The sequence below is a fragment of the Centruroides sculpturatus genome, unplaced genomic scaffold (assembly GCF_000671375.1).
Source record: "Centruroides sculpturatus isolate CEXI.00-Female unplaced genomic scaffold, Cexi_2.0 scaffold458, whole genome shotgun sequence".
Lineage (NCBI taxonomy): Eukaryota > Metazoa > Arthropoda > Arachnida > Scorpiones > Buthidae > Centruroides > Centruroides sculpturatus.
Window position 1 is genome coordinate 196,172 of NW_019384732.1, and position 26,562 is coordinate 222,733.

The 26,562-nt window shown below is 30.1% G+C and overlaps 3 protein-coding genes across 3 annotated transcripts; all 3 read left to right on the forward strand.

Annotated features, from left to right (window-relative positions):
- The first annotated feature begins 1,664 nt into the window (after window positions 1–1,664).
- LOC111628217 lies at window positions 1,665–10,061 on the forward strand. Its single transcript, XM_023371957.1, has 10 exons — window positions 1,665–2,496; window positions 6,572–6,621; window positions 6,747–6,819; window positions 6,918–7,099; window positions 7,169–7,327; window positions 8,818–8,941; window positions 9,222–9,303; window positions 9,380–9,542; window positions 9,630–9,795; window positions 9,868–10,061. Exons 2-10 carry the CDS (start codon window positions 6,580–6,582, stop codon window positions 10,059–10,061), a joined length of 1,185 nt encoding a protein of 394 aa, XP_023227725.1. The 5' UTR covers window positions 1,665–2,496; window positions 6,572–6,579.
- Window positions 10,062–15,802: 5,741 nt separating this feature from the next.
- Window positions 15,803–17,844, forward strand: LOC111628218. Its single transcript, XM_023371958.1, has 8 exons — window positions 15,803–16,145; window positions 16,212–16,420; window positions 16,511–16,650; window positions 16,728–16,882; window positions 16,966–17,044; window positions 17,116–17,278; window positions 17,382–17,544; window positions 17,645–17,844. Exons 1-8 carry the CDS (start codon window positions 15,803–15,805, stop codon window positions 17,842–17,844), a joined length of 1,452 nt encoding a protein of 483 aa, XP_023227726.1.
- Window positions 17,845–19,351: 1,507 nt separating this feature from the next.
- LOC111628228 lies at window positions 19,352–21,836 on the forward strand. Its single transcript, XM_023371973.1, has 3 exons — window positions 19,352–19,472; window positions 19,953–20,580; window positions 21,602–21,836. The coding sequence occupies exons 1-3, from the start codon at window positions 19,423–19,425 to the stop codon at window positions 21,794–21,796; spliced, it is 873 nt and encodes a 290-aa protein (XP_023227741.1). The 5' UTR covers window positions 19,352–19,422; the 3' UTR covers window positions 21,797–21,836.
- The last annotated feature ends 4,726 nt before the right edge of the window (window positions 21,837–26,562 follow it).

Sequence of the window (26,562 nt, forward strand, 5' to 3'; positions counted from 1 at the left end):
TGAGAGTGCCACAATTAGAAAAGGGTTAAAAAACACTCGAGGTAGATGTTTGTTTAAATATATTTAAAAAGATTCGCCTATTAAATAGGTGAACACTTTTAAACCATGATTTACTAATTAGATATACCTACCTAACGTAATAACTAACTAAAAATAAAATTAATTTATTATTATCTCTTAACATTTTAGAGATGATAGGCTTTTTTTAGAAATTTAAATGCAAAGTATAGTTTATCGCAATGCATCCCTTCAAAAATCTCATATTTATTCAGTAGTTTCTTTTCACGTCTTCATACAAAATGAAATATCGCTAACAAGTAAGACGAAAATATATTTACTCATTCGGAATTTCACCCGGTTTCCATCGAAATAAGAAAATAAAAAATATATAATCTAGCTACATAATTTTTGCACATATTTTTCTTTTTCGGAGATAAACGAGAAGGTGTTAAAGTGTAACGCCTCACGTAATTCGCTTAAAAGATATGACCCCGTCATTTAAGAATTTTTGAATTTTTTGGTTTAACTAAGGCTGTTGAGCGTCTGGAAAAATAGTATATGGAACACAATTTCATATTCCAAGCACGCACATTCGGTGGCTGAGATAAACAGGATCGAACTGATGTAACCTGTTCTGCCAACGATCTTCGTTCTTGACCAAAGAAAAAAGTTGAATGACCCGAGTCGCTTTCATTTAACTCCGTAAATTAACACTTATACTCGTTCAACAATTTAAATAATTATACACAAATCATTTTTCAAGTATGATGCTTCGTGTTAAAGAATTAATAATAATACTGTGACGAATTTTCAAATGAGTGGAGATGGATGGAAACATTTCATTTTGAAATATATCTCTATATAAAGATTTTTATTTTATTGAAGCGTAAAAAAAATGAAAATGAGCATACACCACAAGTACATTATTGAGTGATCGTAAGCTTATTCCTTCCTTAATTATTCGGGTGAATACATTGAAGAATATTCCCTAATCGGATTCTTTTTTTTTAAAGATAGATAAATACCAGTTTCGAACGAAAGTAGGAAATGGAAATTTTTAGAAAAACAAACAAAGCCTGGAGGTTTATTTCCAGAGGATGCTTATAGCGAATGTGACCTTACTACCGTAACACAGTGTTACGTTTGATTTCATGTTAAACGTGTTAATTGAAGGAAGCCCTTAATAAGAATGTCTGAGTCAGAAGTTTCTTTTAATACATTCATTTATCCATAAATTTGTTAAGTCTTATTTAAGTTTAAACAATAATTATTGTTTAAATAAGGTATTAAACAATTGTGCATTATGTTTTATATATATCCGAGCCAGGCTCCACATTCAGAACTAACGCTCTAAAAATACTTTTAATCGTTGTTAAAAATATAAATCGATTCTTTTTTCTTCGAAATTGTTTTCACCTTAGAAAATACAGTTATAGTTAGAAAATATAAATGAGCCATTGTTGCTGTGGGGAGTAAGAGATGCATCGATTCATTTCCTTCAAATTAATGAATGTAGCTCCCAAGAAATCGAATAGATTCTAATATATTTTCGAGAACATTTATAGAAGAATATAGCCATCAACACGTTTTATAAATGTTGTAAAATAAAACGTCGATACAGCATTTGTTTTCGAATCCTTCAATCGAAACGTCAACACACAAGTGCAGCTATTTAATTCCGAACGTAATTTATCGTCACGGTCGGTCGAATTCGTCGTAACGGTAAAAGTCTTTTGTTTTTCCCAAACCGAAGAGGTCGTTTTCGGGTGTGTGACTGTTCTGACCCTATAATCACTCGACCTTACAACCTATCGACTGAAAATGACTTTATCGACGTCTCCCTTTCTTCATAAGGAAAAGCATACATTTCCATTTGTGTATTAATCAAGTTAATTGTAAGCTGTTGGTTGGCATCCAATTACTTTCGCACGTAACGAACTGACTTAATTATACGCTATTGCTACCTTTAAAAGATGGGGAGATGATTATCGAAACATTGCTTTTTGTGTATTTACGAACGAGTTTCGAACGATATCGGTAGAGGTGTAATGAACCACTTCATACATTGGCCTGGGATCAGATGTAGATTAAGATAAAGATATCAACTTCCTTTAAGTGGACAGATAAAGAGCTAGTTGCGTGAATGTCAGTTCCGAACTTTATATTAATTGACATTGCGCGTTTTCATGTAAAATTCGTATAATACGTGTGTGTCTGTCTGAGCAATATTTTTAGTCTCACCTTAAGGGTACGATGCATAACTGAAGAGGCATAATCAAAGCATCAGAACAGCTTAACTGTGACAAGGCCAAGGTTACACAATGCGGAAGTATAGACAGGTCGTTCGTAGTAGATGCAGAACAAGTTTATCGCAGCTTTCCAGACGGAAACTTTCCCTCAAAGAGAAGAGACTAAGAGAGAGCTGCCTTTCACTAACCCTTCGACATGACATCTCTTAAAACGCACTGACTGATGCCAATATCTTCTATAGTAAGAGTAAGCATTTCTTTTTCCTATCCTTTTAATAATTAATATTAAAATGACTATTTATAAATTATATTTATTCTTTCCTAAATAGTAAAATTAATTAAATTTCAATTATTGAATAATATATTTATGTCCTTACTATTTTTAAAACAAAAAATATTAGAGAAGTACCAATTTTTATTATAAATAAATAAAATAAAAAAGGGCTTTTATACGAGAAATATAAAAATTAAAAATTCATTTATTGTAGGATAAATTTTTATTTTCTGTGTTTGTCATGATCGAAATTTTTCTCAGTTTTTACATTGATGAAATAACAGGCATTGACATATTTATAAAGCATGACTCCTGTTCCAGGTAATAATTAATGAACTTGAAATATCGAACAAATCTCTCGTCTACCAATATACATAGTATTTTTGTATTTTTCCTATTTTTCATTTAAGCAATATTAACTATTTCCAATATTTAAATTAAATTTTATTTCAATATTTAATTACGAATTTATTTAATCAAGAAGAAACTAGTTAATAAATCATTTTAAATGAAAATGTGCGAAATATATATTAGGTAAAATATTAAAGAAACCTTTATTTTTTTTTAATTTAATTAAATATTTTAAGATTAGAGCCTACAAAGTTAAATATATTATTTAATCATTTATAATTTTATTTTTATAAAAATTTACTTATATCTCTTCACTACTAATACAAAATTTCATATAAAAACGTTATTTTTAATTAATTTCATTTGATTAAAAGTAATTATTACGTAAATTATAAGCGATAACAAATAGATTTAAAATATAATATTTTAATTAAATTAATAAACCATAATAATTAAATAAATAATTGTTTAAAATACATTTAAATTTATATTTTTAACTATAATAATAATAATAATAATAATACAATTCTTTTAAAAGTGATTTCTGCTTGATTTAAAAAAGATATAAATTTGTAATATTCTAAAAGGATTTAAAAGATAAAAATTGGTTGAAAAATAATCTAACTTTCGAACAATTATACATTTTTAATCCGATATTAAATGATATATTTCTTTTTAAACGTGTCAATAAACATTATTTATCGGCTCTAAATGAAATATATGGAAGATATATTCTGCTAAATCACTTATATAAGATTTACTGCAGGAAATAACATTAGCTTTGAGAGTTTTATTGGATGAAAAAAACTAAAGAAAGAGAACTGTTAGACTAGTCTATCATTATTTTGTTTCATCTCAATTTCATGCTACGTATTTATCTTTGCCAGCTCTCATACATCATTGCTGTGCCATATTGCCTTATCTACTCTCTTAATCTACATAATTGATGCCTTCTCGTTAAAACAGACATGCCTCGGGCGCAACCTTAACCCAACCATTATAAAGTACATTGCATTAATTATCGTGCGCATCCAGAAAGATTAAATACTTATAAAAAATATATATATATATTAAAAAATTTAGAAGATTCGCTGTCTTTTTTTCTTAATAATTTGAATTTAAAAAATGTTAAAATTTCACACGAAATTTTATAATTTTACGCCAAATGATTTTATAATGAAAGAAAGAAAAGTTTATCTCGTGAAATCACGAATCTTCGGAGGGGGGAAATTAATACGGAAGTGAAGGGTGAATGAAGAGTTTTCATATGTTTCCAGCACGAGAATCTTATGCTCGTAATCTTAAAATGGTCGTCATGCGTTGCTTGATGACATTTTCATAATAAATTCTTTGTCTCTACGCTTTCATTTTTTTTTTTTTTTTTTTTGCTTGGCGAATGCTGCGTTTTATTGTCTTCTTCCACTCTTCACCTCTGTAAATAAATGAATTATTTAATAGGAAATAATTCGTTCCGATTGTGATTTAACTAATTTTTGAAGCGCTTTCATGTATTTTACATTATAAAACAGAATTTTCTAAATTTTCTAGTATATTTAAGCTATAATTATAGAGATGCAAATCTCTTATTCACAAAACGTAGAAAAATACAAATTAATAGATTAAATCTCCTTTAATAATGGAGTAACATTTTGATCGTTTATCACGATTAAAAAAAATAATAATAATTTAAAATAAGAAAAAAATAGAAATAAAATATAATATAATACAATGAATTATGATCGTCAATTCGTGTTAAATATAATACAGAGGATGATTGTTTCATGATTAGAATTTAAAATATAAATGATAAATTAGTAAGGTTTTATCGTCTATTATTTACTCAAGCAATTATAATCGACCATTTATTTTGTCGTCATTTATTTTCTGTTTACTTTTCTCATTAAGGGGGTGAAGATACATCATTTAAAATAAGTATTTTATTACACCTGACTAAATTATCACGAGATAATGACTTTTAATAGCATGAAAATTAAGACAATTACGTTATGTTATATATTACGTTTGAACTTTTATTATGATTTATATTGCTTATACACTCGTAAAAAAAACGTTACCGACATTTTAATAAAATATAAAAATTAAAAAATAATTAAATTTTTTAATATTATTTCTTAACCTGTAAAGTTTATAAATCTGTAGAATGTTTTCAAGACTGGTGTTACTGATCATTTAATTAAATAAAATTTCTACACTCTATACTTAATTACTAACGCATTATTTATTTATCCTGTTTATTCTCCTCATTTAATTTATAAATATAGTCAAACTTTTGAATAACGGCCACCGATAGGATCATAAAAACGGAGGTTATTGTATAAATATTTCAAAAAACTTGTCCGTCGTTTACATGTGTATTTTATTGGAGATTCGACTGTATATATTTTAGTATGCTAAATAATATAGAAATATGAACTTGTAATAATATAATTGTAGTGAATTTAGAAAGTTAATATTATTTTAAATGTAATTTAGTCACTTTTATAAAACACTTTGATCTAAATAATTTATAAATCGACTTATTTAAGCAATAATATCGTATGCCGATTAATATTAATATTTTTTTGAAAATTGTTATTACTCTTTATAAGATTTATTTTTAAATTGATTTTAAGCTAAGGTTATACATTTTCAAATAGGAATGTCAATGATTTATTTGGGAGGGAGAAAATATAACAATGAAGTATTTTCGCTAATTATCCTCGGTGTCATCTAAAAATCCTTCTTGGGCAATTTTCTAGAAAAGCGGGTCTGTATCCCTCTGTTTCAACATAAAGTTCAGACGTGATATTTTAGAGCGATAAAGGGAACAAGATAGCACCTACGAATAACACGACATTTCTTTAAGATTCACCTCGACCATGACGTCATCCACTCGGGAAGAACTTTTAACTCTTTCTTTCAAGTTTCCTGCTGCGCTGGATATTTCCATCTCATCCCGTTCTTTTGGTATCTTCTTCCCTCTCTTCGATCTCGGGTCACGGTCAGTAGAAGGCTGCGCAAGAACGGAATTCGGAAGGAAAAAACTTACTTTTAATTCCGAGAGGGTCATTGTCCTCCGTAGAGCATCTGGCTCGATACGGTTGTCATGGATACCCTCCGTCATTAATACTTTCCGTACGCATTTTCCTGCTCGCTTCCAATGAACGATGTAGAAAAGAATCATTTTTCTAACTTGCAATTATTCATTTATATAAAAATATGTAAAAATTAATATTCTCTCTCTCTCTTTTTTTAAATATTCGCAGAACTGTTTTGTTCCTTTAAAAATATGTGCGAATTCTATGCGATATTTGTTTCAGTTTTATTTAACATTTACAAAACCCAGAATATTTACATAAGCATAGGTCTTGGCTATAATATATATTTAAGTCGACCACATTCTGAATCTGGTGTTTTGTTAGGATAAATATATATAATTTAACTGGCTTTACAAACGAATAACCACAGCTTTTCTTGGAAAAAATTCCTTATAATATCTATCATTTAAATGTATTCTTATATTTTATACCACAAAATATGCAAAATAATTTAATATTTTTTAAAGTTTATATTCTGTTAATAAGTAGACATAATAGTTAAGTAAGCATATATTTATAATAATTCATAATTTATAAAATATTTTGAAATTGTAATAAGTCATAAATATCGAGTCATAAAATTAAAATTCTTTTTCAAGGTAAAATAATGATGAAGTATTTTATTTTGATAATCGCAATCGTTCATCAAGTAAGTTTATTATTATTATCATTTAAAATAATCTTGTCAATTATCAAATTATCATTAGTTTTGCTTACTTTCGTGTTGTAATAGAATTTCTTTAAAATTAGTCTGTGTCCAAAATATAATTTTAGATTTCGCTTCTCGAAAGTGTGGCACCGTCTTCTGGTAATCATTTTACCAAACCCGGTGGAAATAAACTTATCTGTGAGTATAATTTACTTGTTAGGATAATAATTTCTAATTGCAAATATATATCTAGCGGGTATAATTTAATATACTGTTTTTTTTTTTTTTTTTTCTAGCAATTCATAACGCTTGCAGCAGGAGATCACTCATGACCTTATTGGTCATGGAGGAACCGTTTTACGGTACTGTATATGCTAAAGGGTATCCGATGGAATGTCGAGAAACAGGAAGCGGTTCTCGAGAACTTAGAATCACTATAGGAATCGATGAATGTGGTACAAAAATAACCGAAAATGAGGTTGGAAAACTTAAAATATATCTGTACTTTAAGAATACGTAAGATCTTTTTACATTGATACCGTTTCAGGATGGAAGTTTAGTTTACGAAGTACTCCTATACATCCAGCACGACAGACAAGTACAGCTGGCTACAGATGAGCATGTGGCTGTAAGATGCACGCCTAGGGAGATTGTGGTTACCACTGCTACAGGTAAACAGTTACCTAAAGAAGCTAAACCATCAGAGGTAAGCAAATAATAAAAGCTGTACTGTATTTTTTTAAATTTAAGAATAAGGGTTACTTAAATAATAGCGCAGCATTTGTCAAATATTTGAATAAAAAAAATAGAATTATTTTTTTTATTCAAATTTGTTGAAAAGTAAATTACTGTAGGCCCTATTATTTTATTTATTTGTTTATCTTAATTGACTTCGAGTAGCTTTCAGTATGAACTATTAATTCTATTTTTAATTAGTTTATTTTCTATATATGTATATATTTATACAAAATCAGTTAAAGCGGCAGAATGTATAGTTTCAATGGATTTATTCTAAACTATAGTTTAAAAAGTAGTACGAAAATTAAAGTATAAAACCTTAACGCTTGAATAAAGACTGCAGTTCCATTGTACAGGTAACATCAACACTTCGGATTACAAAAGTATTCCTTTCAAGGATTACAGAAGTTGTATTATGTAACTGCATTTTAACTATTGCAGAAATATGGTTTTAATAGGCACGATGATGCTTCAAACTTTATCGTATTTAGTTTAATTCTAATTGTACTCGATCAGTGGCGATTCAGATGTACCTAAAGGGGGCTAACTAACCTCTTTAAAACATTTAAATATCGATGGAATTGCAACTTTGCCAAAAATACCACAAAATGAGAAATATTAATTAAAGTTTCTTATTGCAGTACCGCAATAATTGAGATTTATTTTTGCGGTACAGATATTTGATTAAAGCTACGGTACGTTACTCCTTAAGGATCTTAATTAACGGTCTTATTACGAAGTGGTATTCGATTAAGATTATTAACCAAAATTTCAACATTTATTCTAAATATTGTTATTCGATAAGATTAATACTGTATGTAAAAAAATATTTCAGACTTAAACTAACGGGTTTATACCGAAATGTATTTACGCCTGGAAATCTAACCTTAAAACACGAGAAACTGCAAACTGGTTTCGCCTGTTCTGCTTGATTGTAGCAGGAACCACGACACTAAATGATAATGATTCATCTCTCGATCATCGTTAAAGTAGCTTTGTTTTCATATTAGAAATTACTAAATAAATAATATCTAAGTCACATCTAAATGGTGCAGTCGCAATTAGATACTGGTTCGTTGTTTGCGTGTGACCTTCAAACATCGGAAAATCTATTATAATAAGAAGAAATAATGTGAATTTATCGTTGCAAATTGAAAGAATATAATTACATAATCGACTGCCATCGAAGATGAAAACTTTATCGAGTCAGTATACAGGGTTACGAATAAATAATGTGTAAAATTTATTTTAAATAATTAATTTTAAAAACATTTTCGTGATTTTCGGAATTAAAAATTCATATTACATTATATTTTTTTATAAATTTCGGGGGGGAATATGCGCATTATATGTTGAAAAATATAATCGGAAAATACGTGTCGCCATCTAGCGTAGCAATTTTGAAATTTGTAATAAAGTAAAAATAATTTTTAAATTAACCCCGGATTCGTATTACAGATCGTCAAACCATTAGATTATTGGATGGACATTATGAAAGGAAGAATGCCCGGACTTAAAATTATTACGGGTCACGTCGACGTAGGTGAAGAAGTGACTATGATCATTAAAATAAGACAGAAACGTAAGTAATCGCTTCTGAATTTGTTAAATAATACGTTTTGTTGTATTATTTTTATTATTTAATTTAAAGAAAAAAGTTTAAAAAATTTCGAAACAATAAAGTTTTGTATTCAGAGATGTTTGTTACGCTTTCAGACGAAAATCTGATAAAAACTAAATGATGAAAACACACTTATCCAAGCCGAAATTTATATTACGTTTAAACGTCTAAATATTAGTTTTATTTATTTATTTAAGCATCTGCAGCAGAAAAATATTTATAATGGAGTTTATTTTTTTAGCGGGAATCGTAGCAAAAGTAACTAATTGTTTGGCTCACGATGGTTCTCGAGACAATCAGCAACAGTTAACTGATAGAAACGGGTAAATTTCTCGCTCGTACCCAATTAATTATGGGTGTAGTTTGACTTTTTATACATTAAAATTATCTTAAAATCAGATGTTCGTTGGACTTCACTATTTTACCGGAACTTCAAGAAAAAGTAAACGGCAGAACTGGATTGAAAGTAGTCTACGCGACCTTTCCGGCATTTAAATTCCCCGATAAAGACAACCTTCATTTACAGTGTCGAGTTTTAATCTGTAACGGCGTTTGTCCTCTGGTAAGTCCTCCTCCTAAATTACTAAATCGAATTTCGATTTTCGAAAATAAAAAAAAATAATAATAATTTCTTTATATTTTAATTAAGCAACCGTGCAACACCAAGGCCAATGTCAGGTTTTCGAGATCGTCCAAGGGTGTCCTCTACAGAAGGAATAACATTTTAAACGAGTTTAACGTATTTAATTCCGTAGAAGTGAAAGCACCGGCCATAGATGATAACGAGTTAATAAAAAACGTTCCAAATAAATCCGGTGAGTAATATATTTATCACGTGTTCAGTGAAAAACTTCGGTTTAATAACTTAATAAACTTTATAATTTCAGCTAAAGTTCAGCATTTTAAGGCTGACATGTTGTGTCTCAGCTCGACTAGGATCGTAATAGTGGTATTATTACTATTAACTGTTCTCATGGTCTCACTAGTCATTACTATTTGTATGTGTGTCAGGACGCGAGAACTAAGAAGGAGAATATCGAAAAGAACTGGAATGTCCTACCGAGTCATGGATTATACGTGATTATTTTTTTTTTCTCAAATTGTTTTCAGATATTCACCTTTTTCACAATAATTTAAATATTGTTATAAAGTGTTGCAAGAAAGATTTTTCTCTTATTTTTTCTTACAAAACTTTATAAAAAGATGAAGTTATTACGATCAATAACTGAGAAAAATCTAATAATATTCTTTAAAGTATTATAATTCATACACGATTGATTCATAATCCAATTATAAGAGACAATTACACTATTTAAACACGATTTCTGCGAATATTTTAATAAAGTTTAACTATACAATTAATAGATATGAAAATGTTCGACTTCTAAGTGTGAACAGTTCCGTTTTACAACTTTATTATTATTATTTTTATTATTATTATATTTTGCTTTTCTAATTTGAAAATCAATTGTAAAAGTTAACTAAAGATATTTAAACTTCAAAAAACCCTTTTGTAAATATTGTATTATTTATATCTCTCTGTTACAATTTTATATATTTTTATTTATACATTTTATTAAAAAAATTTATGTGTCCTGGAAGGGTGTTTATTGTCAAAATGTAAATAATATTTTAGTAATAAATTATTATAAAACCGCCTCGTTACTCGCTCTTGTAGTGTAATTCCTATAAACATTTTTACGCTCGAGTGATTTCGTGTATAAAATTTGAATGTTTTTACGTATTTTCTACGCTCTATTGAACTATACAATGGAATTATTTATCTGATACTCAATATCGAGCGGAAATGATTCGAAATATAACAGTAGCAATAACTTAATCGAAGTAAACTTACAATTATTTTAGCTTATTACTTGGTTTTATAATCCAAACAATAGTACAAGTTAAAGTTAATAGAATGTTAAAGTTAAAACAGAATTGTTTTAACTTTAACATTCTTCATTTCGGTCGTACATTGAAGGTTTAATATTACTCGAATTAATACACAAGTTACGTTTAAGAAAACATTTGCTCCTCTACAAAGAAGATTTTGTTTTAGCAATTTTAATCAGTTGTTTTTATTTTAAAAAATGAGATAAAAATCAAGTTTTAACATATACAATTAAAAAATAATTAATCTTTGCCAACGACTAATAAAAAACCTTGGGACGTCGAGAATGAAGCGCGTACAACAAACAAAAAAAAAGTATATTATTGTTACTAGCGAGATACTAGATTTCATTTAAAGAAGCTCATAAACTACGCCCAAATATAGAAAAATATCATTAACCTTGCATCAAACAAATCTAACAATATTTTATGACTTAAAATATTATATTGTGCTTATTAAAAAAATGATGATCATATAACACATCACGTGGACCGTTGTCTGTAAAGTCTACATACATCTCGCGCCAAGATGAAATGATATTTGAAGGCCGTTCTTTTGTCTTTTGTAAAAGTTTTAATAACTTTGTGCCTTGATAAATGCCTAGATTGGCTTCCGCGGTATTCAAATAATATTTTTTTTTTACAATTTACAGTACTTTGTCTGGAAAGATTCGGAATGAATACTAATTTCATTTTTTGGCTACCGTACCTGCTTTCGTACGAAAGATAAGATGGATCCAATGTTATTAACAATACAAATTCTCTAGGAAATTCCATCGCAATTATGTATTATCCACCTAAAAAACAATATATATTTATTGAATAATTAAGGCGCATCACCGATTCGATTGTTTTAAAATCATTTTTTTGGATCGATATTACTCGGTTAAGTCAGAATCGGTATTTACGCGAATCGCATTACGTAAAATAATATGCCATAAAGTGATGGTTTTCAAGAGACGAAAACAAAAATTCAAATGGCGAATGAATAGTCTCTTGTAAACATTGCTCCCGTTCTTAAAGCATAAATGACACATTCGCAGAAATATCATTAAAGTATATAATTGCATAAATTGAAGAAATCTGGGGACATAAAAAAGAAGAAAGGAAGTTTTCTTAATAAAATAAATTATTCCAGAAGAAGAAATGGTGTCTTTTCATCCAAGCCAATTAAATGACAATTCGCTCCTGACCTGGTTCAATTTGACGAATGTGGGTCAAATTCTGACCTCGCACAAAAGAGCAGAGAATGAAAAGAGAAAGCGGTAGCACTTCGCTCTCTTCACACTTCACTTCTTCACGAAAATCAGCAACAATTGTTTCTGCAGTAAAATATTACTAAAGTCAGACGTCTCTCTTCTGAATAAAGTTCATACCTTTTGTAATGTTTTACTAAAATTATATGAAACTTTTTTCTCTTAAGATTTTTTAAGGAAAAATTAAGTAATAAATATGTACACTTATACGCTATAATTATATCGTTTATATTCAATAAATTGTATTTTCATCGAACGGAATCTCTAACAAATAATTTTAAGTTTCGCGATTATTTATAACTATAATTATTTATGCTATCTGCTTCATCGATTTCCAGATGAAGGGTAGAGTATGATAAACGTATCCGTGTCTATAATACCAAATATGTATAAAAATAATACGAAAAATGTTGACGATAAGATCAAAAGAAGGAATGTTTTGATTGTGTCTCTAACATAATAGCATTTTGCGAATTACAAATGAGAATAGTTATTTTCTTCCATAAATCAAAACAAGTATTATGAAAATAAATATATCAACAGAAGAATTTACTAACAAAGTGAACCTTCTTCTGCATGCCACTCCTTTATTACTTTAATACAAATTTTATGAATATTTTTTTTAATTGGGTTTAATTAACTCTTATTGTATTACTTCGAATTTAAGACACATCGGACTTCTAAAAATTGATTTTCAGAGTAGAAATTCGATGATAATTTTAAATATATATAAATATATATATTAAAGAGTATAAACGTTAATAATGTGTATTTAAAATATAAAATTTTCATTATAAACGTGACTTCTGAAGAGCGAAAAAGAATATCTCCAACTTATATCTCTTCCAAGTTTAAGTTCGAAAACGTGAAAAACGAGTTTCTTACATTTATTAATTAATGGAAATTCAAAATTATTTTCTAAAAATATACAAATATAAAAGCAAAACTATATTTAAATAGAAACCGAAAGTGCAGCACGACCTACGATCTTGTCCAAGATCCATTTAACACAGACGAGCAAACAACAAAGAAAAACACAAAGTAGAAACAATAACGAAGATTTTAACCTCAATGGTAGAATCTCTAAATATTTTTAATTCTGCTGTCGATCAAATTATTAAGTAGATATATCTTATTGACGATTTCTTTTACCTTAAAAACGAAATCAAGTTTATTATATCACATTTATTCTTCATCAGAAATTTTTTATTCACTAATTATACGTATAAGCGTAGGACCTCGAACTATTCTCAAAGACTTTATACATTATATTTATACAGTATACAAAGAGTGTTTATATATTATACATATTTCCCATTATTTAATGAAGAAGGAATGTACTCCTCTATGCTGTAGAGTAGGGTCACGATTATAAATTCGGCTTTAATACATATGTATACTTATTATGTATGTTATTAATACATAAAAGTTTAGGTAAATTTTAAAAACATTTAGAATAATTTTTAAAATTAAATTATAGAATAAAATACGTTTTTAAATTAGATCATTTTTATGTCTGATTTTACCTTAAATTACATATAAAGCGTTTTTTAAATAAGATTTTTATTATAAAAAGAAAAACTTATTAGTTGCAAGCAGTCATTTGAAGTGTAAAAGTGTGTTTAGTCAAACAAACTTTAGTTAAACTACACGCTAGATGTTGTAGCGATTTAAAAATTCAATCAAAAGATAAAAAAGATAATATAAAAGCCAATGTTTGAATGAGTAATTAATAAAAAATTAAAAATTTGTTACTCAGATGGTTCAATCGCATGAATTCATCATAAAATATGTTGTAAGAGTTTTTATCTTTTGTGACTTTCTTAAGCCCAAAACACGTGTCGTGGATTTAATTTCACTATTTAACTAATCTTTTTATAATAGTCAACACAAAGTTGAATAAAAACGATCATTTCTAAAGATATTTTTGTCGGTTCATATTGGCTACCTTGTTCCAGTTACCCAATTCTTTGGTCAATGGATGCACATCCTCTGCCTCTTAATTTTTCCTTCCTGTTTTACACGTAACATCCTCCGTCTAAAAGACAAACGGATACTTCTTACTCGTAATATGGCCAAATGTTAACAATTGCAGTTTTTCTTCGGTATTACAACAGTTTCCTGGATGTAGAAGTAGGAAGATACTTTATGCATGGGTGCAACGCCAAACCGCAGTAGGAATCGGTGGTGACGCGCTCTGACGTCACTTCGGTGAGCGTAATTGTGGAATTATTATAAGGAGTATAAAATCCTTGCCACTTAAATAATTAAGACACTTTGGTGTGCCTTTTGGATATACAAGGATAACCTTTCGACTGCGGTAAGTGACTTTGTACTTTCGTATGGATCGGAACGGCTTTTACAATCATTTCATTCTGGTAAAGGGGACTTATATTTAGAAAGGAATCTGCAATTATTATGAAGATTTTCTTTATATAACTTTTATTAACGTAAATTTATTTATTTTTCAGATTAAATTGTTAAAAANATTTTTAGTCCGATTATTAACAAATATAATAAACTAATGAATTGTATTTATACAACATTTTAAATTAATTTTTATAGCTTTTCTTTAAAGGGCAATTTACTTTAAAAATTTATCGTAAACATCGAAAATGAATTAAATCTTTTTAAAGAAATAACTTTTGTATTTAAAAATTTCATCTGTTTGACATTTCAAATGAAAATATAATGTTAGTTTTATTTTATAATAGTTAGCTTTTTTATTTTAATTTAGAATTTTTTCATTGTGATATCAAATGACCAATACGAAATTAATTAAGAGTATAAACAGAAATTCAATTTATTTTATTAAAAGAGTTTTAAAATTAACAATTGAGTTTATTTGAACATGAAGGATAAGCAAAGGATGTCCTAAGATTTGTATATATTTATACAAAGAGAACAAAGGCACTTTCTCTTTCTATGTCTTTGTTCTCTTTGTGTTGTTTATATACACAGAAAAAGAACAGATATTACTAATTAATACAAAAATAAAATACAATTCGAAATAAGATTTCGATTATCTTAATTTAATTTTAGGAAAATACAAAAATAAATAATTTTTGAATGATTTAGAATCAATGTTAATAAAAAAATAGAGACAAACAAAATGCACTGCCTGTGTTAAAATAAATTATAATAAAATTTTAATATTGTTTAATAAATAATTTTACAGTTTTTCCACGTTTTATTTTTCGCAATGCTTTCATTATCATCCGTTCCTATTTCTCCTCTTATCAATTAATGAAAGCATACTCCTAAAAGCTAGTTATTTTGATATAAGAGATTATTATAATAATTTATATATATAAATATAATTATAATTAATTTTTAAAATCTTCATGCAATATTAAAAGATTTTTAGATTGTCGTAAATAATATAAAGTAGACTTCACTGTAAATATCTCTGTATATGTAAGGAAGAAAGAAATAAAGGGGTTTTCTCGTTTTTAGTCGATACAATTTTATTCATCGGGAAATGGGAATGTTTCATTTACTGTTTATAACGTAAAGCTTTCATCATTTAATTATTTCAGATGGTTCTGTATTTAAATCGTTTTGGAGACATCCTTCTCCATTTACTAATTTCAACAGTTGTAAGTAGACTATATTTATTAGCTTACTAAAATAAATGAGTGATTATTATTAATATGAAATCAAATTACAGATAGCTATGGAGACTACATTCGTAACTGAAGAATTAACTAAAGAGACTACACAATCTCAAACGGCAGAGACGACTTTACCGACCGATTTTAGTACAGAATACGGACCAACTACCGATTTCACTACAGAATCCTCTACATTAAATGCGGATTGGACTAATCAAACTCCTACTACTGAATCGGAAACGGGAGAAGTAATCGTTCTGACATCTCATACAATGAAAGAGGGGGTGACCGAAACTGTCGTCATAGAGATTCAGGAACAGTTGGATCATCCTCTTGCTTCTATAGGACATTTAGGGGATGTTCCTACAGGATTAGTCAGACCACGCGATGTCACCAGAGTTATAGGTAATTAATGAATTAATTTCTCTCAAAATATGCATTTCTAAATTAATGCGGTTTCGTTACTTTCAGATATAATTGCCGACTGTTTTACTGACCATATGATGATTCATATTAAATTCAACGGATCGTTTCGAGGTTTAATATATACTACTGGATATTCTCACGATCCAGAATGTGTATACGTTAATGGCTCTGGACAATCGGAATATCAATTCATGATTAGACACAACAAATGCGGTACCTTAGGTAGAAGAGAGATAGAAGACGAACAACCCCCAGTGAAAGAACAGGAAGTATGTTTATATTTAAATATTTTAAGAAAGAAAATAATTCTTTTGATGTAATTTGCTAAATATTATCTTAAGGAGGGAAATCAGCAAGTGTGGAACACTATCACAGTTCAGTATAATCACGACATAGAAGAAGAATGGGATGAACATTTTCGTGTCATGTGTCAATTCGGATATGATCTTTGGAAAACCGTCACCTTTCCTGTTGTTAATGTCCAGTAAGCAGAATTAAATGCGACTTGCTTCTAAATTTAACAGAAATTTAGATAATCATACGAAAATATATTTATTTCAGCGTCAACACTGGAAGTCCAGTGATATTTACTGTTTCACCTCCCCAGTGCCATATGGAAATCCGACATGGATTCGGGACCACTGGTGATCTTATATCTGGTCCAGTTAATGTAGGAGATCCTCTCACTCTGCTAATTCATATGAAAAGCGATAACAGTATCTATCATTGTTTACTTTTTGAAACTTGTTCTATAACTGAAACTATTTATAATAATTTATTTTATTCTCGCTTAATTTAGGCGATTTTGATATGATTGTTAGTGATTGCTTCGCTCATAACGGTGGACAAAAACGTCTTCAACTTACAGACGAAAATGGGTAGGAATTTCATTATTTCATTACCTTTATAGAAAATGACTGTCTCTCTATACGAGATTAAATATTTTCAGATGTGTTCTGAAAGAAAAACTAATCAGTAGTTTTCGAGGACTAACAAGAAGCGAGGGACCTCATTTTGTTTCTCTTTACGCTTATCTTAAAGCATTTAGATTTACTGCCAGTCCAGCACTTTACTTAGAATGCAAAGTCCACATGTGTCAAGGAAGTTGCTCGGTAAATTTGAATAACTTATAATAATATTCGAGATTTGCATTTATTTCAAAACGTTGTTAGAGATTGGCACTGTTAATTTTTGAGGATTATTTTTTTTTTTTAGAATCAAGCTTGTCACTGGAAGAATGTGACGAAACGTTCTCTGTATGAAAGACTGGTGACGAAATCACCGGAACCTATCATAGCCGAAAATGTTAGCTTGTTCCAAGCTTTAGAAGTTCGTCAAGATACTAAAGAAACATCAAAAACACACGAAGAACATTTAAGTAAGTGGTTTTATTAATTAATATCATTTCTTCGTGTAATTATATTAGATTTACGGAAGCTCAAAATTTTATAATTAACACTTATAATATTTATGATTAGATGATATTCCGAAAAATGATTTATTCTGTTTGAAAACTGGTGGATTTGCGGCCATCTTTTCTGTTCTGTTGACATTATTGACGACCACAACAGTCACGACTATTTGTTTGGGGATAAGAGTGAGGAAAGTAAAGAGTATAGAAACCGTCCCATCAGTCGTCAGCTACAATAGTACAAGACCTTCTATCAAAATGTTATGAGCAATAACTCCAGCCATATTTATATCTTTATGTTTTAACAACGACCTCAAATGTACGGATTTTTATAATAATATTAATAATTTATGTTCAGTTTTTCGGAGTCATTATTATGATGTTATATGTCATTACTTGTCACAGATTGTTTGAATGATTCTACATCTAGTTGATGTAATTTTTAAGAAAAACGAAAAATAATATAGAAAAAATTGTCATTAAATATCATTAAATTTTAATTATTTATATTTAAATAATAATTAAAAAACTATTCTTTATTTAAACTGATAAATTATTAAATGTTTGAAAAATTCATTTAAATTAATTTTATCAGTTAGATAAAGAAAAGTGATTGATTATATGTTTTAAAAAATGTTTTCTTAATTAAAAGCCTGTAAAAAATTATTCAGATTTATTATTAAACAAGAAAATTTTTTTAAAATTTTTGTTTGATTAATCGTTTTTTTTTTTTTATTTTTACTTTATAAGAAAGTTTTCCTTTTAAAATAAAGTCGTGACAATAGCTATTTTATAAATTCCATATAAGTTAAAGATAAGAGTGAATGTAGTTTGTAATATCACACGAAATATATTAAATTTAACCATGCATCACTTATTATACAAATAAATCTATTATTCTAAGATGAATGCATCACTTTATTACATTCGATAAAAGAAATTGAAAATTAGATTGATGAAAGACACAAGAAATAAGAAACGTTCAAAATTACGATGTATTAAACATTTTAAAAATTATTTTACTGGAAAAATTAAGCAGGATATAAAGTAGAACCGGGTTAAAGCGTTTTCAAGGGACAAATTTAAACTGGTCCTTATTTAGGTGTTAGAAAAACCGGAAAACTGCACGCGAACTCGCCACCAACTACCATTGTTTTATCAATACTTGATAAAACTGTAAATCTTCAACGAATTTTAGTGTGGTGTTTGTAGATTTGTGGTTTTCTTTCTGGGATTCATAAATGCATTTTTTACATACAAAATGGATGAAGCGAGCTACATTAGATAAATGTTCTATCTAAATAGATACCGCATAAGCTTAATTCAGTAAATTCGCTGTAATGTATCGAAACATTGTTAAGTGAGTTCGTTTTCCGGTTGGAGACAAGGATTTCCATCTATTTACGCGGGAAAGTTTACACATACCCTATGGCCTATGGGAAAAAGTTGGTACTTTTGAAATTAAACTTGTACGTGAGAAAACTAATGCGAAAACTTCTTAACCGAGTTCTGTTGTATTTATAATTGTTGATGAAATAGTTGGCAGCTTCAAAAATTATTTCGGATATTTAAAAAGCCGTGAAGAAAACCCCACGTGCTCATAGTTGGTCAGGCATGAACCCGCAACAACTAATTACCACTAGCTCGGTGGTTTTACCCACTCGGTCACTAGTAGGCTGACTAATATTGAATCTTACTCAAAAAATATGTTTTCAGAAATATAATTAATTCAAATTAATAATTAATAAATTTTATAATATTATTAAATAATAATATATTTTAAAACAATAGAATTTATACATAAACGTTTATCCACTTGCCAACACGTTGCACTCTATTACGGACATGAAATCGTGGTGGAAAGAGATAAAATCCGCTTTAAAATCTAAATCTGGGTAAGAATCTTGCAGAAATCGAAAATATTAAATAAACAAACATACAGTATTAGTTTGATCATTTTTAATGTTTGTATAAAATGATACTAAATATGTCAATAGTTATAATATACATCGTTAGTAAATTCTCTTCGATTTCTTGCTTAACTTCTTAGTTTTTACCTGAAAAGGGAAGAACTTTACGTAATTTTGAACTGATGAAATGTGTACATATTTTGTTTTGACCATTTCGCATTTTAAAAATAATAATTTTTAGAGAAATAGAGAATCAATTAATGAATCCGCTATAAATAATTGATTTATGTAGGATTTATAAGCATTGAACAAAGTTATTTATTTGAGTTAAAATTTATATTAATAATTTGTTCCCACGGATTTACATAGTGACATTTTATATACAGTAATTTTGAATATAAAAAATTATAATAATTAAAATAATAATTTTTCGTTATGAAATAATTTATAATCTTTTATTTATAGATCGAAAAAATCAAACAGCGTCATTCCTAAACAAGATTTCAATTCTGATAATTTGGGGATCGGACTTAGCAATATGAATCATTTAAATCCTGTTTATTATAGAAGGGCAAATAGTTTCTTAGAGTTGGAATGGTTAAACAAGCACCAAATTCCCGATAAATTCATGTGGAATGATGACAGGAAATTCAGCAAAATTATCGAAATAGGAATAGAAGCATTTCCTACAAAAGATTCTACTGCTATCAAATTTAACATGAACGATGGAAGTTCAATGGTTAGTAAAACATTTTACAAGAGGCCATTGTTTGTCGACATTTCGGATAAAGATAAAAAGATAAAATCGCAAGAAGACGCTGAAATTACAGCAGACAAAGAGATTGACTTTGAGGAAAAGAATCCGAATTTAACACGTCAAAAAATCAATTCCGAAAATTTTGGGCAAAATGAAATTGAAGAAAATCCAGATATTCCTCCTCCCTGCGATGGCGCCAAAGCAACACAAGATCGTGATGACGTACAGAAAATAAGCCATGAAAAATCACTTGAAAAAATAATTGACATTAAAAATGAAACAGAAGATAAGAGCCACACAGATATGCAAAGAATAAATCATTCTAATAATATTGAGGTATACAACAATTATGAAAGCTTAAATTAAGTTTATATATTTTTATTAAATAACAAAATCATCATTAATGCCTATTTTCAACATTCTTCCAAAAGTTTATAATTTATTAAACAATTTTTTTAAAAATAATAATGAATTTATAAAACCAATTCGTCAAAAATTGTTTAAATGGTAAAAATGTTACTCGGCGATGGAATACTACTGAAACCGAGTTGGTATGCATCACAAAGACAGGCAAAATTAATGACGTAACCAAGATTTTGAGAATTTTGACGCTGCAAAAAGCAGATTAAGGGGGACTAAAGCATGGGCCCGTGTCGTTGTTCGGAAAATATTACTCCATTACCTTAGAATTACTTCACTTACCTAATCTTACCAGATTGAAGTCATGCGATGTTCGTTTTATTTTTATTTTAAAGTGGCAAAACTGATTACTTTGATATTAAGGGTTATCAAAAAACTGTACTATAAGCACCACCCTGGGAATTTGTCCTAATGTAGTGATCTGTTTGTTTGTTAAGTCATGGCAACACAACACTTGGGCGATCTGCATAGGGGTGCCTTCTGGAAAGTCTTTTTAGGGAAACTGGCCCCTATTTAGGCGTTACAGACGTGGAGAAAACCCGGAAAACTCCACGTGGCCAGCTAGTCTGAGTGAGGCGTAAACTCACGACCGAATTCCCAGTGTTCAAGGTACGAAGACCGCTTGGCCACTGATGGGCTCATGCAGTGATCTGAAGAACGTAAAATGCAGTAGGCCAAAGAGAAAAATTGGATTTTATGTTTTGAAATCTATATTTCCAAAGTATAAAATTCATAATTTATATCATATAGTAGTTATATCATAGGACTGATAGCCTTAAAACGTTAATGTTGCACATATTAGAGTGTAACATTAAAAGTTATATTATAACTTTCTCAAGTTTATTTTCAATATTATACTTTGGTACATTTTCGTCACCCACTCTACTTACAGCGCATAATACAAACTATTTATAAACAATTATTTTTCTTTTTTCAGAATCAAATAGCAGTTGAAAAAGGAACCCAGACATCAATCATTGCCTTACAAGAATCTTTAAATGAAACATCAAAGAGTGAAAAAGAAACTGATCCCACGATTCTAGAACAAGAATCTCCAGAGATGGTTTATTTCCAGTCTTTTATTGAATTCCTGACAGACGATAATAGTTTCCTAAGCGATGAGGAATACTAAATCCTAAAATTTTATCGCCATCTTGTAAAATTATATTGAAATAAAATCTCAAAATAATTATACAATTTTTTTTTGTTGAAATTTTGATCAGAATTAACTACTATAGATTTTAAAATCAATTTACATTTGGGAAATTATTGAGAGCGCTTAATAATTCGGCAAGTATAAACAAGTTTGATTGAATAGTAAAGTTTATCGTGCAAACGATTTTAAGATAATGCAAATACCTGTCACTCAGCAAGTAGTTGCTTATGTACAGTACATTAAAAACAGTAGCGGAACTACAACGGCGCAAAATATTTCGGCGAACCAGAGCCCGGAATTAACAAGGGCTCGAGCGTGTCAAGCAAAAAGCTTACGGTTATAGTTATGTAGGTTATAGTTGTTGCACTAAAGGAAGAAATCATCTCTGCATTTTGTAGAACAAAATCAGTTCTACTAGGTTCAGAAATATCCATCGTTCTTGTACTCGGCAAATGTCGTGAAGTCCAAGACCGTCAATTTGAGCATTTAGTATCATATAATAAAACTTTAAAATACGGTTTGCCTATGGATCCAGACTTTTGGGGCACCCTATATATTGATTAAAATGGGACACGTGTATATCCATTTCTTATCCTTAATGACGTACTTTGTAACGCACAGTAACTGTAGATAAGTATATACAGTATAAGCCAGTGTTTCTCAACGGAGGCGATATCGCCCCCATGTGGGCGTTTTTCCATGTTGAGGGGGCGATTTGTAACAATTTATATTTTGGGGGGCGAAAAACAATTTTCTGGGCGATATAGTAAAACATTATATTAAGATTAATCAGTTATTTTATTCGTTATATCGTACAATAATTAAACAAATAACATTATACTAGTCACTAGTCTATTCAATGCAGTACGAATTTGGCGTTAGCCCTGGCCCTCGGCATCGGAATTTTGAAATGAAGGAGGCGATACTACGTAACGGTTTTATTGAAGGGGGCGACGATTCGTTAGAGGTTGAGAAACACTGGTATAAGCGTAACAAATAAGCATATTTTATAATCGCATATAATTATTGATTCGCGATGAGAAAAAAGTTGAGAACACTACCACAGAATATAATACAGAGACAAAACTCTCATGTAATTGGAAATTATTAAGTCATCTGTCGATTGTAGCGCCGCGAAAGTAATCCATATACTTAACATTGCGTTAGGTTTTGATTAATATACTTTGAAATACAGCAATTGTATTACAATTGTTACAGTTCATGCAATGGCGTAACGAACGTAACTGGTGCCCGGGGCACGACACTATATTGACGCCCCCTCCCCTCCAGAAACAAATCTTGTTTGTCTTGGAGACCATTTGGCGCCCCTCTGCGAGTGGCGTCCGGGGCACGTGCCCTACTTACCCAACCCTAGCTACGCCTCTGAGTTCATGAAACTTTAAATGCCCAGTGCTTGACGCACCCAGAACATAAAAACAAACGAGTTTCTTGATTATCGGAAAGACTCCTGGTTCCGTCAAGTTCAGACAAATCGAGTTTTCACTGCATATATATACAGGTAACCCCCGTATAACACGGCACTTCTATAGCACGGATTCATTCTAACACGGTTCGAGAATTGGAAACATCCCCCGTATAACACGGTGATTTTATAGCACGGGTTCACTCTAACACGGTTCGGGAATTAAGTAAAACTCTCGTACAACATGAAATGTAATAAAGGGTGCGCTCTTATATACTTCCGCGTAACTCCGCGCGAGCATTCTAATTGTTTTCGTGGCTACTTTGAATGCTCTTTCAAGAATAATCCATTTAATGATTAAATTTTACAATTGGGACCCTTCTTTTGCCTCTAAAAGCTCATTTTAGAATTTAGATTCCTCCATCACGATACAATCGACAGTGCAGGCGCCGCCATCTTTCTTTCACCGTCGTTCCTAAATGCCTACAAACAGCAGCGTACTCCTGTTGCAGAGAGACCGCTATTAACGAACGCACCCAAAAACTGTTACCAGTTGATGATGATGCTCATGCTGAGGTCATCATATAAAATGAATAATCCTCTGGTAAAATATTTACTTAAATAATAAATAAGTATTTTACCTATGGAAAAAAAGAATAATAAATCCGATTTAAATAAGGATTTAACAGCATGTTTTTTAATTTTTGGAACCTAACACCCCTTTTCGCACTAGTTCTTTGTTTCGCATAACACGGCAATTTTTTGGAACGTAACTCCCTACGGAAGTTACCTGTATATAATAAATTTTTATTATAAATAAATACAACTCTACATAATTGCATAAAATCTATCATTCATTAATCACGTGTATATATAATTTATTTATTTACTGGAAACCTCAAAAACATTGTTGAGACAAGTTTTTCTTGGTTATCTACATCCGAGAGACCGTTCTTGTCCCGTTCAGTCCAAGACCGGACAAGAACAGCAATTTAAGCATTGACTTTTTGATAGATAGATAGATGATTATGATTGGTATGCAAAATTGAAATCACAATAAACTTTCTTTTGTAATATGAAAACCAACATATTGTCAACATGTAAACGGTCCTAAACTGTTTCAACGATAACGTGGTCGTGGTGGTCTAGGGCCGCGTTTCTCATCCAGTGGTCCGTGACACGAGAAACTTTGGGAACCACTGATGTTGGGTTTAAATGGGATAGTTAAAGGTTATACTACACTTTTTTTTAAACTCTCCGCTCTGTGGGCACTAAGAGGGCCTTTTAACAGGCCCATTATGGGTTCGGCCAGGCCCACAATGGGACTGCCGGGTGGTGGGGACAGGGCCCGACATATCCGAACGGACCACCTCCGAAAAATTTCGGGGATTTCTCGACCCGTCCGGATCGGTCCCGAGTCCCCCAGAGCGGTAGGCTGCCACCTTGACCGCTCGGCCATCCTGCCGTAGATTATATTTCACTACACTCAAACTAACAAAACTGACTAGTCTACAAGACATTTCTGACAAAAGACTTACTATTAGGTTCTCTACAACGAATCATACAGACTAGAAAGCTACTGGTATAACAGCATAATTGTTTATAATCAGCTTATAGGCTAATACGCCAGTTTCCGACCGAACTCTACATCTCACTCGAGCTCTAGGCTGTACGATTTCCGAAAGATAAGTAAGCTATTTATCGTGAGGTCAAGAGTTGTCCTCGGAGCTTTCCTATCCAGCAATGAAAGCAGCTTCTCGGGCAACTGAAGTACATATACTGTAAAGGACAAGAGCTGAGAGAGTGAAGAGTTAGGATGATGGAAGGCATCGAAACAATAATGTGGAATCTTCCCGATCTAGTCCAGATTTTTAAGCTCAATTTTTGGTTACGCCTCTTGCGCCATAATTAATCATTCAATTTGCAATGTGTTTTCCTCTTCTTTGACATTAGAAAACAGGCTCCACTTCGAGTTAAGGATGACTCATTTATCCCGAAGTTTGAAAAGCGTATCTCCGTCTCTTCTTCATTTACAGAAATATTATCTTCAAGATAGCTTGCTTAGAAAATTTCTCCAGAGAGAAATGTAGCACTGCTCTACCATGATCGTGAGTCAGCAAGTTCCTCTGCAGTTTCAAACTCTGTTGGAGGGCATGCATGATCAACTCCAGCCTTTACATTTATTTTTGTAAAATATGAAATATACATCTAAATCCGTTAAAATGTTTAAATTTCTCTAGCATGGTTGACTTATTTCTGAATGATTTTTCAGAAATATTTCCAATTCTTCCAATGTCTTCATACTATATTTTATATCGCATTCAAAATATATTGAAGTTAATGAAGTGTTACCAATTTGAAATTAAATGGATAGCTTTAACATAAACGTTCGTAAATTAAATACTGTACTTTGAAATATTTTTCATTACAGAAAAAATAATTTGATATAATGAATGAAATTTTAGGATTATTAGATTATTTGGAAATTTAATCATTTGCGAAACAGTTTAATTAATTTAGACTCTCTTCGTGCCTGTTGAGAGATTGATTTTATTACAATACTCAACAAATAAAAAATATATGCCACTGATATAGTGGCTGTATAGGTATGTTTGATACAGTTGTTCCATTGTTAGGTTATCGTAATAGAACCTCTTCTTTTTCTCATCACTGACAGGACCCAAATTTTCAGGGAAATTTAAATGTGAATATAAAATGTGGATTTTTGGAATATTTTTCAGTCCCCAAATTTTTTCAAAATTTTTTGCCCGCGCGAAAAAATTTTATCGCGATTTTAAAAAACCTTTAATGACGCGCGCTTCACGCTTTATTGCTTTTTGTTTTTTAATGGGAGTTTGATATCAAATTTCATTCATCGTTCTAAAGTTGTAGTGCACCGATTTTCCTTCGGTAAAGTTATTTAAAGCTAGTTTCTGATGTCAAAAACGACCTCCGATAGTTTTTAAATTTTTTTAATTAATAGATTTTATAAGTTTAATTAGGGGGGTCGGAAATCGCAATAAAAATTTTAATTTTTTAAAAATATTTAAAAATATACAGCCAACTAGTAGTCACCCTACTATAAACCCATCGCCTCCCGAGACTTCTATGAGAATGTCCCGGGAAATCCAACTCCAGCTGTGTTTAAGGTCATCCAGCTGTGTAAACAATGACTCATCGGTCTTAAATTTCACAGAAGGGCGAGACAAAGGAAGTTAAACTTTGAAGCTTTTTCTTCAAAATTAACGCATTTCTTGTATTCATGTAATTTCCTTTTATATGAATCCCTCTTAATGAGCACCATACCCTTTGTTTTATC